Raw genomic sequence first — 18774 nt, 5'->3', positions numbered from 1 at the left:
AAAATAAGAATACAATTTACGAGTTTATTTAAAGTTTTTTATTAAATAAAAAAAATACACATCTAATATTGTGTGTCTGGCATACATTTAGTATGGAAGCTGGAAACATTGAATTTTTAGATAGATCCAGTTTATTCTGTAACCTATTATTGGTACCGTTTAAAAGAGCTCTTGAATCACTTTCAGGATCAGTAACCAGTTTTTCAATATCTTGTATATTTTAGAAATAATCGAGTGAGATCACTTAACGTTTCCACCCTGTAGATGATCCACGCTGAACTGTCCCACCAAACTCAATGACAGGGGGGCGCTACCATCGTTCAACTATATGGTTTCCAACATGGCAAAAATCGGAACTAGCGATCCGGTATTGACGGTGGCGCCCCACTGTCAATGTCATGCATAGGACAGTTCAGTATTTTGGAACTATATGCTCTGTCACGTACCTCAGGCACTGACTGAGTTTAGCACTCGACCTATAATATTTGATACCTATCAATATCTTTTTTCTCTATCACGTGGACTAACGACTGTCAATGTTTACGAGCTATATCCGCCAGACATGACTCGATTGTTTGTCGACATCAAACATTATTTTTACATAAATGTAAAAGTATTTGTAAAGATATTCTTAACACTTTCACCACAAACATATTTATGATGTTGACTCTACCAGCGTTATCTTTCTTATCAGGAAACCGGACCCTAACTACTTGTATGTTGAGAATCACAACATATTCTTTATCGCTTAGCGTGCATCATATGTTTGTAAAGCTATATTTCTCGATAATAATCCTTAGAATAACCTGTTCTGAAGAAAAAACCAAGTAAACGATATAACTGACCAATAACACAAAATAAACTGTTGCATCAAATTCCCAACGTGTTTATCATCATAAAACTGCGCGCGAGTTGATGTACCCACGGCATATGAAGTGTGTGTGTTACACTGCTATTATCGCTCCTATCTCGTACATAATAAAGGTGTTCGTAAAGATTGTTTTTGAAAGGTTTCTGTGTGTACTCGTAGTGGAAATGCCGTGACGTAGCGGCGCGGAAAACCGGCCTTTATTCTGTTACGTAATCTCGCAACTGATTTTAATTTTCACGTGGTGGTTAAACGATTATTATCTAAATCTAAATCTTTTCATAAAGTTCAATTATTATTGGCTCTACTTAAGTAACTTTACAAATCAACACACCTTTTTTCGATTATCTTGCTTCGGGTTAACAATAAAATTTGTGACTGCAGTGCTGAGAATAAACAATATAATTCTGCTGAATATCTTTTCAGCACCTAAAGTACAGACAAAAAATAAAGAGTGCTCTCTTTACTCGTGTAAAAACAACAAGTATTTTAAATAAGAATGTCTCTCTCCGATTTTTAATCCCATTAAATTTAATCACACCGCCCCATCTGGGATCGCTACCACTCGGGCCGCGTAATCAGCGCACGCGCCGATGCGCCGATAGTCGGTGCGCACAATTCACGTCGCATTGTGTCGCCGGCGCATCATAAAACACCGCTAATACATGCGCGGGCGCCTCATTAGATTGCCTTTTGTGAAGATCAAGTTATACTGGTTTTCCTAAAAGATGACCGAGTTTTTTGCACTGCTTCTTTTCAGTATTGGCTCATTTAAAGCAATGCTGGGACATGTAAAAGAGCTTTTTAAAAGCCTAATGGGAATGGAATGGGCTGGTCAGTTGTTTAAATAACATGAGTAATGCTCATCATCATATCATCAGGTGAATTCTCCATTGCAAGAGCACAACTGTCTATTAATTTACCAGAGATAAATGGAAAACATGGATGTCTAAGTGCTTAGATTATTATAAAAGGACATTAGGTAGACAGCAAATTGAAGAAAACAAATAAGTGAATATGTCCTCATATTGACAAGAACATTCTCAGTCAAAACATATAACATTACCACAATAATGTCAAGCCAAAGTCAACTAATAAGTCTTTGTTCATCCATTGTACCTATACTCGAATACACGAGTAGTTGCCTGGCCGGCTACAGCATCCGATCGTAAATTACTGCGCCATTTGTTTAGGACCATTACCTACATATTGCCATTGTTTAGTTATTAGACTGATTGTGAGGTTCTGTTTTGTTTACGTTTATAAGCTGCCATGTCGACAGTTCCACAAATAATTTGAAAAAAAGTTTGGTAACGAATAACAGGAGTAGCAATAATGAGAAGTAACCCTAATCAGAAGTAGTCAAAATGAGAAGTAGTCCATTAGCGAGTCGGTTGCCATAGTGAGAATTTGCCCTAAGGGCCCTCGCCCATGGCGACTTTTTGTAGCGATGCAGTCGCGATGCAGTTGCGATGCTGTAGCGCGTTTGTAGCGCGTTGGCATCACTTCTGTTGTGCGTTGCAAATGCGACTAACGCGCGACAAAAAGTCGCCGTGGGCGAGGGCCCTAAAGGAAGTAAATTATTCTTAAAACACAAGAGAAAATAGCAAAAACGTGTCAATAGTAACTCTGTTTGACTCCGCTTTCTAATTGCGTACGGTAACAAAAAAAGGTCGGAATGTTACCGGTAAATCTTTAACCCTTTGCGCAATATAAATTGTAAGCTTTGGGCGTGCTTGTGTAACTTTATAACCAAAACAAAGAGCCGAGAGTTGGCAACGAAGGTTGCTAATATACAGCCAACGGCAATATAAAGGGACACTGGGCTCTTATGTGGTCTTAATAGATCCTATTTTGGAACAGTAATGTGATGTCTCTGGACTGTACGAAGTACAGGACAGTGGTTCTACTAAAAATATTTGCTACCTGTTAAGTTTCGGTTCTAGCTTTGTTCGCGGCTTTGGTTTGAGAAATTGTCAAGGAGTACTTAGGATTATAGAGTCAGAAACAGTGTTTAGAGGCTATTATGATGCTATATCTAGAAAACAATTTTTTGGTAAAAAACAATCAATTTGTAAGAATCTGTATATTTACCTAACTTCTAAGAATTTAGTAAAAATAAACTAAATTTTACTACTCTACGCTTTTGATGCCAGTTATGATAGCAGTTCAATTTTATATTTAGCATGCTATTTTAAAGATCTAAGAATTCGAATGAACTATACTACGCCAAAATATTTATACCGATTCGTAGCTATTTTCGTAGCTCTTTCGTAGCAATCGTACTACGACATAAATAGATATTATGTTTGTTATTGAATATGTAAAGTCGCGTTCGATTGTTTTTAATCTCAAATCCTAACAAGTTGTAGGTCGCGGCTACAAACCGCATGTAACATATTCGGAAAATCCAAAATGTTTACGTTTTATCTATTTATGACTGTAAAACACTTGACATCTATGTCGTTGAAATAAGTGCTATTTTACAGCAAAAGTTTGCTTTCGACTGGACGTATTTTCGCATACATTTACTTAACATTTCGGGACGTTGTCATCCTGGTACCGGATAGCGGCGGAAAATTCGCGCGAGTATTTAAATACCATATCTTTATTGCATTTGCATCCGCTCATTCCTTAACGTTTTCCTCGTGGCCTCGTTCAAAATAACAAAACACACAAACCATTTACCTTTTTTGTTTATTTTCGCTTTACGTTGCCTTGGGAATCCTCAATGTAAATAATTTTATTAGCTTTATCGATGGTTAACTGTTTTCAAGGCCGTGACTCAGAAGTTAGTAATTTGTAAGTCAGGAATGGTAAACCTTTAACTACTTCTAAAGAAAGACGTGCCGTCAAATTGTTTTGACTTGGTGATTTTGATTATTCGGAAAATGATAATTTGTATTCGATCGATGCCGTGTCGTAAATTCATTGTCGCGTGCCATCATTGGCACGCGTGCCATTGGTTCGACATTGGTGTATGTATGCAATCCATAGAACCTAAAGCACAAATTGTCCTTAAGGCTGGTTTTAGTGTCACGCGGACCGTCCGGTGCGGACCCGCTCCGCACGGCCAATCTGTATGAACTTAGCTCCCTAGAAGTTCATACAGATTGGCCAAACCAGTGACACTAAAACCAGCCTAAGTGTTGAAGAAAAAGTGTTCAAATGTTGAGGTAACATAGTATTATTTTTAAGCTCCACCGTGAAAAATCTATGTAATTAATACACAAAATCGGGCGGGCAGAGACAAAACAAAATGACACGAAAGAGTTTGTTTCATCCCATTATTTCTTGGAGCGACAATGCATACATTAGCGCAGCGCTTTATAACCATCAGCATACAAAGGAGCGGGTGACCGCTTGACCGGCATTCATTATGTCAGCCCGCCTTCGCTAGGGCTGCGAGTGTAAAGTGATAGCTAGATCAGTTTAAATACTATTTCAGCTTAATCACCTATTCCTTATCAACTGTCATCCTTATAAACATGGTCTTTGAAAGCTTTATTTCCTGGAAACCCCAATTAATATTTACGTAGATAATATTTGCGTAATACCAATGTGTATTTTCTTTTTCCAAAGTAAAATTATTTTTCCAAAGTGTTAGGGTATTGCTATTATTCATATTACGTATTATATCTCTAGTTAGAATACATTGTGGATAGATAAGATTTTGGCCGTAATTAGCTAGGAAAATCATTAAAAGTCATAATTCATTTACTGTCTGAAAATAGGCTTTTTAAAAAGCGCTTTTATACGTCCCAGTATTACTTTAACCGTACTACTGCTTTGGGACAATAAATGGGCCAGTGCTAAGAAGCAACGCGGCAGCGCAAGAAACTCAGTCATCTTTGTCAGCCATTTAGCCACTAACTTTTAACACAGCAAAACTACAACTCAAAACTTATTTTATTTTTGCAAGTAGGCTTTTAAAGAGCACTTTTCTGTAAAAGTTTTGACACTGTTGTCAGCCCTATCACCACCTCACACGTGATTGAGCTTGATGCATGCAGCAGCATTCGTCACGGCAGCCCTACAGTTCCCGACCAAGACGGATTACGGTTATGGCCCTTCGGACCACGCTTTCCTAATTACTTAACCATATTGTGTTTTGTTGCCAGGTTAGGGGTCACAGTTTCGTAACCATGAGTAATTAAAAAGTTTAACAGTAGGCATTGGGAAAGTTCGATTTCCATGAATGTGTGTTTGCTGAGGAGTTCTTTCATACTATTCTACTGATAGCGTTCGAACCACATTATGGTAGAGTGCTTAAAGCGTATAGAAAAATCGAAATGTTTGTGTCAATATTCGGTTGCTTAGCTTGTGAATAAACGGCAATTCTTATTATTCTCAATTGGTTTTGAAGCTCTATCATTTCTTATTCCGTTGTTACATTTACCGATGTTCTAGTACTTGTCACTCAAGTATCAATAGTAATAATACGGTCAAATATTAAGTGACATAATTCCCAAAACAAACGCCCGTTTCCTGCATTAAACTGCAATATACGAGACGAATTATGCAATAATGCCGTCAAGCGACCAAGTCCCTATTCAGAGCTAAAATTTATTGGTTCCTTCGTCCACAATGCGGCGAGCGAAGCGATGGCGATCACGTTCGCGGGTCACGTGAGCAGAACAACATGGCCACCGGCGGCGACCAGTCATTTGCATTTACACGCTGGAAGGGAACAGCCAGCACAAACTGGTCTTTGTAGCCCTGGGATATAGTGGTGCGTCCAGACTGGCTCGCGCGGCAAACTCAACATCCTGCTCACTCAAGAGCAGAGTGAGCAGGATGACCAGCGTGCCACGCGAGCACATTCACCCAGTGTGGACGCACCATAGCAGTAATGGTCTAAATCGACGCCTTAGAATAAAAACCTCGTAAGTGTAAAATAAGTAATGTTTCAGGAGGAAGATTTAGAACTAATATTATGTAAGATTGACCGAAATGCATAAATGTGAGAAAAAGTGCATTCTCGAGGTTCACTCTAAGGCGACGAAATGTGACCTTATTAAGATTTAATGTGGGGGTGCACTGAAACTAGTTCGTATCGAGTCTGAAATGTAATAAGTTCATTAGATAATCCCGATTTTGTTGAAAATGTAGAGCCATTTATACAAACCTATGGCATAATATAATTCTAATCAATCTTTACAATAATTATGTAATTTGAAGGGCATACACAATCATATGAGTGGCCTTACAAATTAGAGAATATTCTGTATCTCTTTCCGTAAACAAACGTTAATCCAAAGCAGGATTCTTGACTGAAATACCAGTAGAAAAGGTCAAGGACATACTAGACAAACTGTTCCCCATGGACTGTGATAGAGTCCGCAACGGGGCTTGGTGACGTCACAGGACAGCAGGCCTTGGATGGTCGATAGTGTATGCGCTCACGTTGACTTGACAGCCTACTACTTAGTTATAGTTCGCAGAATCGCAGATGTCAACAATATCTAATATATTTTTAATGTTATAAAGTTGGTAGGTATATCTGATTTAAATTCTGGATATGTAAAGTCATAAATTCGTTATGGAAGTTTATCACTCGGTTTCCTTTTAGTATTGAATTTATTATGACATCCGCCTGTAGTAACCGCCACTTATAACATGTCATTGCATTGGCTTTATTTTGAAGTAGGAAATAGGTTCTTTTAAAGTTCAGAACCCTGCTTAAAACACCATTTGCTACGAAGGTGCTGCTTAAATTGTCATATGCACCGGCACACCGCACTCTGAATAAAATTCTTTAAATAACTTTAAAAAATCGAATAGCCTAAGAAGGGAATCGAACCCATGACCTTTCGCTTGCAGACTGCTCTCACCATCTGCGCTACTTAGACATTGGGAAATACCTGAACAAATAGTTTTATTCCATGTCCTTTTCTTTTACCAGAACTGTAGAAATATCTATGTGCAATTGTTAATTACACAAAATCAAGCGTCATTAAGCTTTAGTTAATTTATTTAGTAGGTACGTCATTTAACTTGGACTGCAGCGTGCAGACAAGCCAATTTGGAGTCAGACACGTATAGTGTCTAGACGGGTTTATTATATACGTTAGAATCGAATCGATACGAACCTTGAACTTTTGTATCCTTTATTTTCACGAAAATATCGATATTCCCGTGTGATATGTCCTCTGAAAGTAAATAAACTCCTTCATTTCCCTCTGTTAAAAGAGACTAAATTACTCAATGATGATGTGATAACTTGTAAATAAACTCGGCCTTTTATAACAGGTTCGTTATGTTACTTAGCAGTTATGACAGAAACCCAGAAGCATTAAATTATTCGTATAGGTACATTATTGGGTTGTGCATCTCGTTGATGCGTTCTTTCCCAGATTGTTAGGGTTGTCAACTTCCTAAATTATTACAACAATAAATAGTCTAAGTAAACTGAATGCAACTATTGCAGTTTCATCCAACTTCTTCATAGAGTTTTAAATTTTCTTATTAATCAACGATTTATAGTTTTCTTTTTTGTCATCCAATTTACACAACTTTTCGGAAGTCTCTCCGAAAGTCTCTACTCCCCGGTATCACCCACCGGTTAGCGCAAATATCTTCATTAAGTTAAAATCTGTCCAAACGTCTACAGAGCGTGACAAAGAATTGTATGTCCCTAAATGTGGTAGGTAGCTGTCAAAAGCAGGAATGCAAGCATTATGCAGGTAACTGCAGCAGCCCTACATCTCATCAATCGCTCGAAGACGTGGGAAAGTAAACACACTATCGAATCGTGACTCGGAATCGTGAACCCTGATCGACTGCCGGTGGTCATCCAGCTATTTGAATCGATTAATTAATCAAGTCCAAATTATAGTCCTGCTCGGAATATGACTTTTATGACTATTGCATGTGAACTTAGTGTTACTGTGTAGAGCGAAACTTTCCGACATTAATTGAAATGAGTCATGATTTGCATACAGATATTATGTGTATGACTAAGAAATATTTAGCAGAATTTACTGTGATAGTTGTAAATACTTCGTAACTCATGTTAAAGTATGTTATTGTCAGACTGAACAAAACTCTATTCCTAGCATTATGTTTGTAAAAAACAGCTGCTGGTTTATCTTCTCCTCCTCTTTTATCTTTTTCCACTTAACTCGCATTTGATATTCCATATTTAGATCAATCTCTGTCCCTAATTGTTGCAGTTTTACACTAAGCTGACTTTCAGTCATTTCCTTAGTGTGAAGCCAGCTTAACAGTGCACTCCAGTGTTCTATTCTGACTTTCAGTCACTTCCTAAGTGTAAAGCCAGCTTAACAGTGCACTCAGTCGCCTTTGTAAGTGTGAAACGAGCTCAAGTTCGCGGGCCGTAAAAGCCGTGGGTGGTCATTACGCTTGTTAGCGCGTCGGATTCGCTTGCAGCGACGCACGCGCCGTCTGCCGTGTGGGGACGGCCGTAAAGAATACCATTCCCCACCGCCAACAGGAGGCGTGTCGTAAGAGGCGACTAAATCCTGTAGCACGAGATGGGCAGCAGCGTCTACGTGCGAAACCTTATAAAAAACTGCGCTCGCCAACCCGCCTGCCAAGCGTGGCGAGTATTGGCAACTCCAGCTTGTTCAGCAGTGGACGTCCTGTGGCTGAAATGATGACGCACGCGCATCTAGCTTCCCGATACGGGCGACGGGTATGAAAACAAGGTTGATTGAATGAATGCGGTTGCACTGTTGACTGTTGATATGACGTCAGATGTTTTCGCGAGTCAATCATGGAAAGTACATGGAATAAATTCCTAAAAGTAAACTGATGAACCATGATGTTATGTGTAAGGATCATTTTAAGCAGACGCATGCGCGTTCATAAGGGGTGGTTCGTTTATATCGAATCATCGCTGAATACTCGTGGACTTAAAAACGTCAATCGCCAGGAGTGACAAAGATTATTTTGGTGTTTTCTAATTTAATTAGGACATGGTTGCTTTGTATACGCGTCACAGTCTGCTTCGAAGGGCACATTAAATCGACCTTTACGTGCTATATCAGAAACTTAGTGGTTCATAAAGGATGAGTGTCATTAATATTTCCGAATAATATTTCCTTCGTGAATCTTTTTCTATTCAATCCTTTATTTCTGAAGTTATTTTTATCACAATGTAACCTTCTATAAAAAGGTCCGAATATGAAATCAATCATAAGGTCACGCTCACACTCGGCCCTAGCCCGAATGACCTCTGGTTAACTAGAAAATTAATAGCGCTATTAATTTAAAGCCACCGCAAGGATCTCAACCCGACCCAATTATTGTCTGACATACAAATAGGTCGATCCTAGCTCGCTAGAATACAGGCTGTCCCGAAAAGCAGTGTCAAGCCGAAGCCCAGAGGTCACTATGACTATCCGAATCACCGCGACTTTTAAGAGCCATTTCACAAAAATATTCCGCGCGAATTTAGGTAAAAGCTGTCAACGCAACGTCAAAAGAGTAAAAAGAACGCTGAAATGGACAAAAAAATCTTGAGCCGTGACCGTATTAAGACTTGATTTAAGTTATTAATTTTAAGGTAGAATGAGGTATTCAAACTTGATAAATTAATTTAAATTTTTAATAGAGTTTATTAAGTCTTTTATATTTCGATTCATAATGAAACACGAATAGGTATAATATGTAAAATATATATTAAGTACAAAATAAAGACAGTCACATAGTGAAAAAAAAATCTGCCCCCTTACAGCTCCATCATCGGACCCTGGATACGAATAATGAAACACGAATAGGTATAATATGTAAAATATATATTAAGTACTAAATAAAGACAGTCACATAGTGAAAAAAAAATCTGCCCCCTTACAGCTCCATCATCGGACCCTGGATACGAACTATACGTCAAGGCGAATCACACAAGCCCAAACTCCATAGGGTTCTATTGTTTTGTTACGGAGGTGGCCATTGCATCTCCTCCAGATCCATTATCAGACAGAGCTAAGAAATAAATAAATAAATATTATTATAAGTAAACAAATAACTAAAATAATTCATCTTACTATCTTAGGGGAAGATGGGTAACAGTGGATCGTGGGTCACAGTGAATCACTTTGCATTGCATAACTTTGTATGTATTGCACGCACACACTCACGCGCTTGTGTGTTTGATGACCTAGCGGTGCCCCCCGCGCCTAACTAGTTGCTCGCAGTGTTTCGAAGCGGGAGGCCGCGCGGCGACTATCTCGAGACTAGGAAAGTACGAGAATAAATTTTAAGGTTATTTTTGAACACGTGTTTTAAACATATTAAATTAAATTAGCTGGATTTTTGTCTTAAGGCCTTGCTCTTTAATGTTTATGGTGTTATTTTGTAAATAGATGCTTGTGATATACGCAACAAAAACTTTTTTAAGGTTGTTTTTTTGATGAAGGTATCTTTGGGTTTCACTGAATCATTTTGAATTGGGAAACAGTGGATCGAGATCAAGGGTTGTACCAATTTGATATGGACTTTTCTAGAATAGATCTACGTTAATTAGTTTTCTTTTCTACTCAGAAGATGTTAAATGTTTGTAGAATAGATCTGCGTTAATATTTTTTTATGTTGATTTTCTACTCATAGGATGTTACTGTTGAGTTTTCTTTATTAAAATTTGAATTTTATGTCAAAGTGGCTAACAAATTGCTTATTATAAAGTGTTCCTTAAGGGTATTTTGACGGATCTAGTCTACCTACTCATAGTTAGTTTATTTCAATACTTTCAAAGTATAAAATGTTGACCTAATTTAATATTTAATATCTTTGTTCAGTGATTCAATGTGAAGCACTATTTTAGAATTTAATTTTTGTTGTCTTTTTGTTCAAAAACGGTAGTTGCCTAGTTTAATTTACTTTGAGTTTAATTTTTATTTAGAGGGAGTTCTTCATTTGATTTTGACTTGCAACAATAGTGTTGCTCAACTAAAAGTATTATTTGATCTCATTACGCAATAAATAATAAATATTGTGTCTATAATTGGGTTTTATTACTATTATAATAATGATGATCCTGTGTACCCCATATGATCCAGTGTGCCCAACCCACTGATTCACTGTATCCCAAATATGGGTCACAGTGAATCAATCACCACTTTTAAAAAAAACGGTTATATCTCATTAATTTATCGTGTAATATGGCCGTTGACGTTTTTTTTCAATAGACAGATATATTTATAGTTGAATCATTCAAAAACGCAGTACTTATAGCTTAAAATTCCGTAATACAGCCGCTTCGAAAAAAAATGATTCACTGTCCCCCATCTTCCCCTACTTCTTACTAGTCTTACTAATATTATAAATACGAAAGTTTGTGTGGATGTCTGGGTGTTTGTTACACTTTCACGCAAAAACTACTGAACAGATTTTGATGAAACTTTACAGTACAGTACAGCAGTACTAGGCAGTCTGTGTTCAACTATCACTCGGGTCGGACGTTCCTATCGCAAGACCTTTGGTTCACTCAGTTCCGATACGACTCTAGTGCTGTGTGTAATCATTTTCGTGAATACACTGAGTTTATTAATTTCTACGAGTGGATTTCATTTTGACTGAGACCTACGCCATGAACCCTGAACCAGAAGACCCTGTCGCCAGCGACAGCGACGCTCATCCATCCCTGGCGTCGACCAGAATAACAATGTATAGGCTATAATTTATGACGATCTGTGACAAACTAAATTTCAAGCGGGTGAAGCCGCGGGCAATACTACATATTTCATACTAGCTTTTTGCCCGCGACTTCTTCTGCGATGAAGTGGAAAATGGTTCTAATAGAATTAAAATATTCTAAGAAAATTAATTTTGTTAAAATAAATGATTATATTTTTTGATATAAAATCTACAAATTATTATGTTTAAATATTTGAATACTTACAAAATTATGAGATCTTTCTAAAACAAAATTAAAACACTACACCTGCCGCAGATTTCTTTGTAAACAATGTTTTTTTGTTTTTCCTTCAGTTGCTAAAATCACCAGGCTATTGTGTGCGCATACTCTGGAGTATTCCACATACAACTGGTCGTCGGAGAAGCATAGATTTCCATTAAGTCTACTCCCGCTACCATATAGAACTCCGCTAAAACTCGTGAGGGCGCCAACACTTACTTTTGTATCGAAAATTAGTATGAGCAGCTGCGCACGCGGTTGCCCGTTGCAGGCTCTATGCAACCACACTATTTTAAACCGTGGTCCATAAGCATGAGATGGGAAACTGCACTCTCTTGAATTCTCTTGAATTTGATGGTGTTAGGGGAATCCTAGGAATGAATACAGACTTTCCAATGGAATCTCCTCATCAATATTGCGAAATTGCGAGTTGCAATGCAATGTTACGTTTTCACTTGTTATTTTATTGTTATCTGACTGAAAATAAAAAAAATAATTTAAATCAAAAGTACTAAGGAATATTTCATTGATATCAACTTAGAAACAAGCACAGATCACAGAAACTAAAGGGAAATGTGACAAGGGACAAATTGGAACATATTGCTTGTGAAAGCAATGATGACAGTAGCGAAGTCATTATGTAAACAGTTTATATTGCTTGCATAGTACTAAAGATTATTCGAACGTTGAATACTGATACCGCAGTGGATAATGAGCACATAATTTGATTTCTTTGTGTGTGTGAATTTCTAATACGACACTCAGTTTCGAACTCAGCGCATTACTTAGCATCTCTCTATATTTCTATGGAACCAAGTTATCTCCAAAATAACATTCCACACCTTTTTAACCTAGTCAGGTAATAATTTTAATAAAATACGAAGCACGTCATCTATCAATAGGATATATGTATATTTTAGAAGTTAATAAATTATGCATAAAATATAAACACTTAAGAAGTTTAGTTAAATCGTAGAATTTCTGAAAAACAAGTACTAAAATCGTACTGAAAAAAAAGTATCAATAATATGTTATCTAATTTATTTATTAAACGTCGAATTTTATCAAATATTTTGGACTAAAGTTTTTGAAAATATTTTATAGCCTACATAGAAAAAAATTAGGATTCTAAATCGTGAAAGAATTTTTTTTCGGAGCCTATTGCCTCCAAACAAACAAACAAACAATTAAATCTTTCCTCTTTTATTAGTATAGATTTAACAACAAAGCTTCCCTCTCGAAACAAAACGCTTCTTTTTCTTCTTCACGAAACAAAACTCAAAGCGGATAAATAAATAAACAAATCTTTGGACAATTTCACAGCGCCATCTAGTCCAAAAGTAGGCAACCAATATGCTTGTGTTAAGGGTGCTAGCATAATGGATATACTTTTTATAATTTATTTATTAAATTAAATACATGGTACCTACATATTATACATAGTTACACCCAGATCCGTCAAAGAAATTAAAATTCATCATTTCAATTTCTGCTCGGCCGGCCGACTCGAAACAGCCTCTCGGCATAGTATCAAATGCATTTGGTCGCCGTACAAATCACCGCTTCACGACACGAACGCACGTAAACGTCACGGCGGGAAAAATGACACAGGCCCTGCCTTGACGGGCGCTCGCGCCATACTAATCGATGTCGGCTTGCGTATTGTAATTTATACTGATATTCACATCAACATTTTGACAAAGTGGTTACTACTATTTAAACAATAACTGTAGAAATCAATTCTACAATGAATATTCTTTATTTTGGGATACTTTTATTGCAGTTATTGCTGTGTTTTTAAACCAAAAACCACGATCAAAATGTGACGTTAATCTTCAAATTTGCCAAATTATTTTTAGATTTTACTCAATAATGGTAATGAAATTCAAGAATCTATTTCATTAATGGACTACAAGAATATATGTCCGATGATTACTATATATTTTTAAGCTTATTATATGAGCATAAATAATAGATACAGGACTTTGAAAATGAGTCTGCGGCAATTTTTCCGTAAAATGGTTGTGGGAGATGGGGCACTGTGAATTAAGCAAAAGAGTTTTAGTAAATCCGTTTCATTAATGGGCAACACCAAGGATTGACCTATCTTTCGCAGTTATTAAATAATCTCTGGGTGTTGCTTAAGATAGTAATTCATGCTTCCAAAATCTTAGAAATTCGCACGAAAATGTAAAATGGCTCTTAATAGTTTTCGAGTTATGTTTTTTTTATAACATACAGGATTTCAGCTAGGCCTAGTATTCATCTTAATAGTAAAAAAATCAGGCATGTGCCTTATCCATTCGCGCTACAGTGACCAAAGAAGTGCCTAAACACAGATATTTAAAACGTTTTCTAGTTACAAATTCGCAGAATATACATGGGAGTGATTCGGATAGCCCTAATGATGCTCTACCTCTGGGCTTCAGCTTGACACTACTTTTTGGGACAACCTGTATACTCGGGCGACTGAATACGCTTGCACAAACCAAGCACATGTATGCTGTTTAAACAAAGGACGTGTTTGGTAAACAAATAGGTACACAATGTGGACGCTTGTTATTCGCAAAATAATTGCGCTCTTTTCTTTTTCGAAATAACACTGCTTTTTACCCGACTGCGCCAGAAGAAGGGTTATGTTGACGAATATTGTGTAACTTCATTAAGAACTGTATTAGTTTGGTCAGTTTTTTTTCTTGTCTTTTCCATAGATTTACACATACATGCGCGTCTTCTAAATATTTACTGAAAGTATTCAAGGTCAAAACTCAGATTAATGAGGTTTTCAAAGATACAAAATTTATCAGCAATTAATCGATTACAACATCGCAAAATCCAATTAATCGATTAAGCACATCACTCGAAGTGTCGATGTTCTCGAATCCTGCAGTCCAGTCGGGCATCATCCGTCTGGCACGGGTCGCAGGTCGACGACCCCGCTCGAGCCCGCCGTACAATCGGAGTCTGGGATTTTCCAGAGCGCTCTGGAATTTTCTTGACATACCCACCGCGCTGGCCCATATTAGGGTTTGGAGTTTTGAACTCTTTTTTTATTGGGTTATCAAATGCAATCTTAACTTATAGTGTTTCAACATCTTTAAAGGTTTCATTATTGAAACAAGAGTTACGATTATTGAAACTGAAGAGAAATGCTTCATGTATCTTAACTCTATGAGTTGTAGTAATTTTGTAACGGAATCTACTCTCATTAATTGTAATGAATGAAATAATGTAGCAGCTACTTAATTAATTAATTAGGATGCGTTTTTTTAAGTTTTAATTTTCTTTTTAGTTGAAATCTCGATGCTTTTTTCATGAAAAAAGGGGACAGGTGACATCTCTAAATGATATCGAAGGTCTGCGTTACACAATACGGTTTGTTTGATTGCTGTGATTCGATCGGGCGATAACGAGCGGCGCGGCGTTGTTTACGAATTAGATTCGCGTATTGATTGACAACCCTTTGTGTGCTGGCCGTGGTAAACACAAACCAACCTTTTACATCGTAAAGAAAGACATTCAAACTTATTATTATTAGTTTAAAAAATTAGGACGCTAAATATGTAAAGCTTTGTTTTGCACTTAAAACCAGAGTAGTTTTCGTCCTTCAAGCATAAGAGTCATTACTTGCAAAAAATCTAAATCAGACTTTCACCCTGTCATCATCTTCATCATCATTTCAGCCACGGACGACCACTGCTGAACATAGGCATCCTGCAATTACTTCCACATAACCCAGTTTCAACCTTTAGTGGCTCATAAAATCTGACACTAGAGAAATTAATTATAAAAACTAAATCACCAGAGTAAATAGTTTCAAAACCATTCGTATCAGTTCATTATTCCAAATAAACTCTCTTAACTCAAATTGCGATAGTACAACTGATTGTGTAATCAATATTGTCTGATTATACCTCCATAAACTTTTGGATTATCGAAACGCTTTGAAATCGCTGAACTAAAGTTTGTTGCTAGCGAAACAATACGGTAAGGTTGACCCCAAAACCTAAGTTCCAATATAAGTACTAAGTTTGCTCCAACTATGTCTGAGTTGTAGCAGACATTTTGTATCGTTAGCCCTATTTAATCCTATAACAGTGTTTAGTGGTGCAATAAATTGCTATTGACTTGACAAAACATAGTTTAAACTAAGTACATATAAAAAGTGTTCAGTTGATAAAATTACTTATCTATGCTTTGTTATGCCTTTGATATTCCCAATATTTTCGTGGTCATGTTTACTTGTAGCATTAAAATCGTTTACACAAATAACCACTGTGAACTACAGACAGATTTGTACGTTAGACACCGTGTAGGTAGACCATCAATCTATAATTTTGATAACAACTAATTATTTATTTAAAAAAAATACTCCGGCTCGAAGGACCAAAAATTTAAATATTTCGTGTAAATAGAAAACAGTCAATAGAAATAATCATTGGACCAATAGGGATAGTAAAAAACAATAGTTAGTGTTAATATATTGAGTGTATAAAAAAAGACATTGAAAGAGTCCAGGCTTTGTTCGTTATTAATTACAAAAAATTCACTTACGGGGCGCCTAAACAGCTTAGTATTCTATGACCCAGCTCGTTTGTTTACACCGCCCGGGTATTGGCCCGGAACCGAACCCGCTACCGGCCGATAGCCTAACCTCAGCGTATGTGCAATGTTTACGAGCCTCACGCCAGCACAATTAAAACTCCTATTTTAATGGCAATAAAGATTAAATCGCCTGTTCACGGCTTCACACTCGAATTGGTTCATGTGAACCGTTGAGCGATGTTAATGCGGTGTTAATAGCACTTATGTTGGGCGCTGTAAAGTTCATTTTTTACAAACAAGGTGTTCACGTTGGTGGTACGCCCAAGTAAACACGGCCCTTGGTTGAGCCCTCGCTGCACTTTACACTTGTGTTTGTTATTCATAGAGTTATTAGTGGACGGTGTCATGTCACGGACTATGAATATGAAATTTACTCTTTCGAAACGCCATCCAGGGAGCTGGGGCATTTGTCTCCGATATCTGCTGTGAGACATATGCACGAATGATCACAACAAACAGCAAGCTATTTTGGGAAATAAAAAAAGGAATTAATGAACAAAACCGTTGTTATAATAATAGTGGCAATTCCTAATTTTTGGTCACCTATTGGTCGTAATTATAATTCCTATTTTTGACTGAATCAGAGACAATTTACTTGGATGATATTTTTGACCATGTTTGTATTATAGGTATTTTTATTTTTACAGATTATATTAATTTTATTACAGTGTATTAATAGAACCTTTCTTTTCTGTTACAGGTTTAGACAACCGGATATCAAACTCCAGGAATTCCGTATCACCGTAAGTACAAGATAGACTGAAAAATAAATAAATAAATACAACTATATCAATGTTCGGGACTTGTGTAGGAGCTTTAATTCTTTTCAGTTTGTGAAAAACTTTCTCACGAACGTCAAACTTCTTTCTGCTCTTGGAAATAAGTTTCATTTTATCAAAGTATGCTAAAATTGTGAACTAGAGTTTTACTGAACTGGTGTTCAACTCAAGCGAGTATCGTTGCATACAACTATGTAGTTAATGTTACTTCTAGTAACCACTTACGCACGTATTCACAAACGATGCTTCCATAAGTGAAGCAGCAAATCGAACGCAGAGCGTTTTATAGAGCTCTATGATTGGTTCGTGTGTCACTCTGTGCGTCCACGCGCGCTGTGAGACCTCATAGTAATGTTTGTGAATACGGGCGTTAGTTGAGACCACTGCAGAGTAAGGTCCTGTCACTTATCAGTGGTGTCAACTGTTGAATATAAAAACGAAATCCCTCATTGAATTATGTTGAGGATATTCTATGTGATTTATCATTGCAGTGATGTGGTGAACAAGGACCTCGGGTTGTCAGAAAGCGACGATGAAGTCACAGCCACCACCACTACGTTAGCGCCGTAAGTATCTTTTATGCTTAGAATTATATTAATCTTTTTAATCTTTAGCTTATTAATCTTTAGAATTATTTATTTATTTATTTATTTGTAATAGGTATACAAACAGTTTACAGTCTAGGCTTCATCGTAAAGATATAATAATATAATCCTTGGACATTTTACACTGCACCTCTAATCCCATACTAAGCAAAGTTTGTTTTGAGTGAGACCCTGTGCAGTTATGCCTTGAATTCATATGTTTTTCCTTAACTTATTTTCAAAACTACTTGTCACCGCTCTCTTATATTAATTAACTGCATCTATTTAATTAACTGTTTTAGAACTTGAAAGGAAAATTATTCTAGATAGATAATTATAATGAAAATATTCGAGGGAAAAGCTTCGTAACGTTAGACTGTAAATATTATAAATACGAAAGTTTGTGTGGATGTCTGGATGTATGTTACTCTTTCACGCAAAAACTGCTAAACGGATTTTGTTGAAACTTTACAGTATTATTGTTTATAACCCAGATTAACATATAGGCTATAATTTATGATGATCTGTGACCAATTAAATTTCACGCGGCTTCACCCGCGGGCAAAAGCTAGTTTTCAAATAAAAATATCATTAATATTTTGTAAATCCGCAGTCTCATTTCCCCAATGGTCTCCGCGAGTCCGAGCTCCGGTAGTTCCTCTCCCTCCGACTCCGAGAGCGAGTCTTCCTCAGCGGAGTCCACGGCTGCGCCCGCGCCGGCCGCGCCCGCCCCAGCGCCGCCGCCCGCCCAGCGCTCGTCGTGGAGCCTGTCCAACTTTGCGCCGCCGCCCGCCCAGCCGCCCGACCAGGCCTACGAGTCGAAGGAGCTGAGGCATGCGCTCGCCGACGTCAAAGGAAAGCCGGTGAGTCATACAGTCAAGACAGCTCCTTCACCAAAGGACTCTTAAGAGTCCGTTCCTTGCCGCCGCCCGCCCACCGATCGTCGTGGAGCCTGTCCAGCCGCCCGACCAGGCCTACGAGTCGAAGGAGCTGAGGCATGCGCTTGCCGACGTCAAAGGAAAGCTGGTGAGTGATACAGTCAAGGCAGCTCCTCCCTAG

General features: G+C 37.5%; 1 protein-coding gene across 1 annotated transcript in view; it reads left to right on the top strand.

Moving 5' to 3' along the window:
- The window catches only part of LOC135081348 (AF4/FMR2 family member 1-like), a 94905-nt gene extending 76131 nt beyond the window's left edge, over window positions 1-18774 (top strand). Inside the window, exons 8-11 of the mRNA XM_063976066.1 lie at window positions 17053-17095; window positions 17623-17697; window positions 18329-18578; window positions 18625-18774. Coding sequence (XP_063832136.1) covers window positions 17053-17095; window positions 17623-17697; window positions 18329-18578; window positions 18625-18774 — 518 coding nt within the window. The remainder of the gene's footprint in view (window positions 1-17052; window positions 17096-17622; window positions 17698-18328; window positions 18579-18624) is intronic.

The sequence above is a fragment of the Ostrinia nubilalis genome, chromosome 19, assembly GCF_963855985.1.
Source record: "Ostrinia nubilalis chromosome 19, ilOstNubi1.1, whole genome shotgun sequence".
NCBI classification, from domain to species: domain Eukaryota; kingdom Metazoa; phylum Arthropoda; class Insecta; order Lepidoptera; family Crambidae; genus Ostrinia; species Ostrinia nubilalis.
Note: the sequence above shows the minus strand (reverse complement) of the source record. Positions and strands in the feature narration are given on the sequence as shown.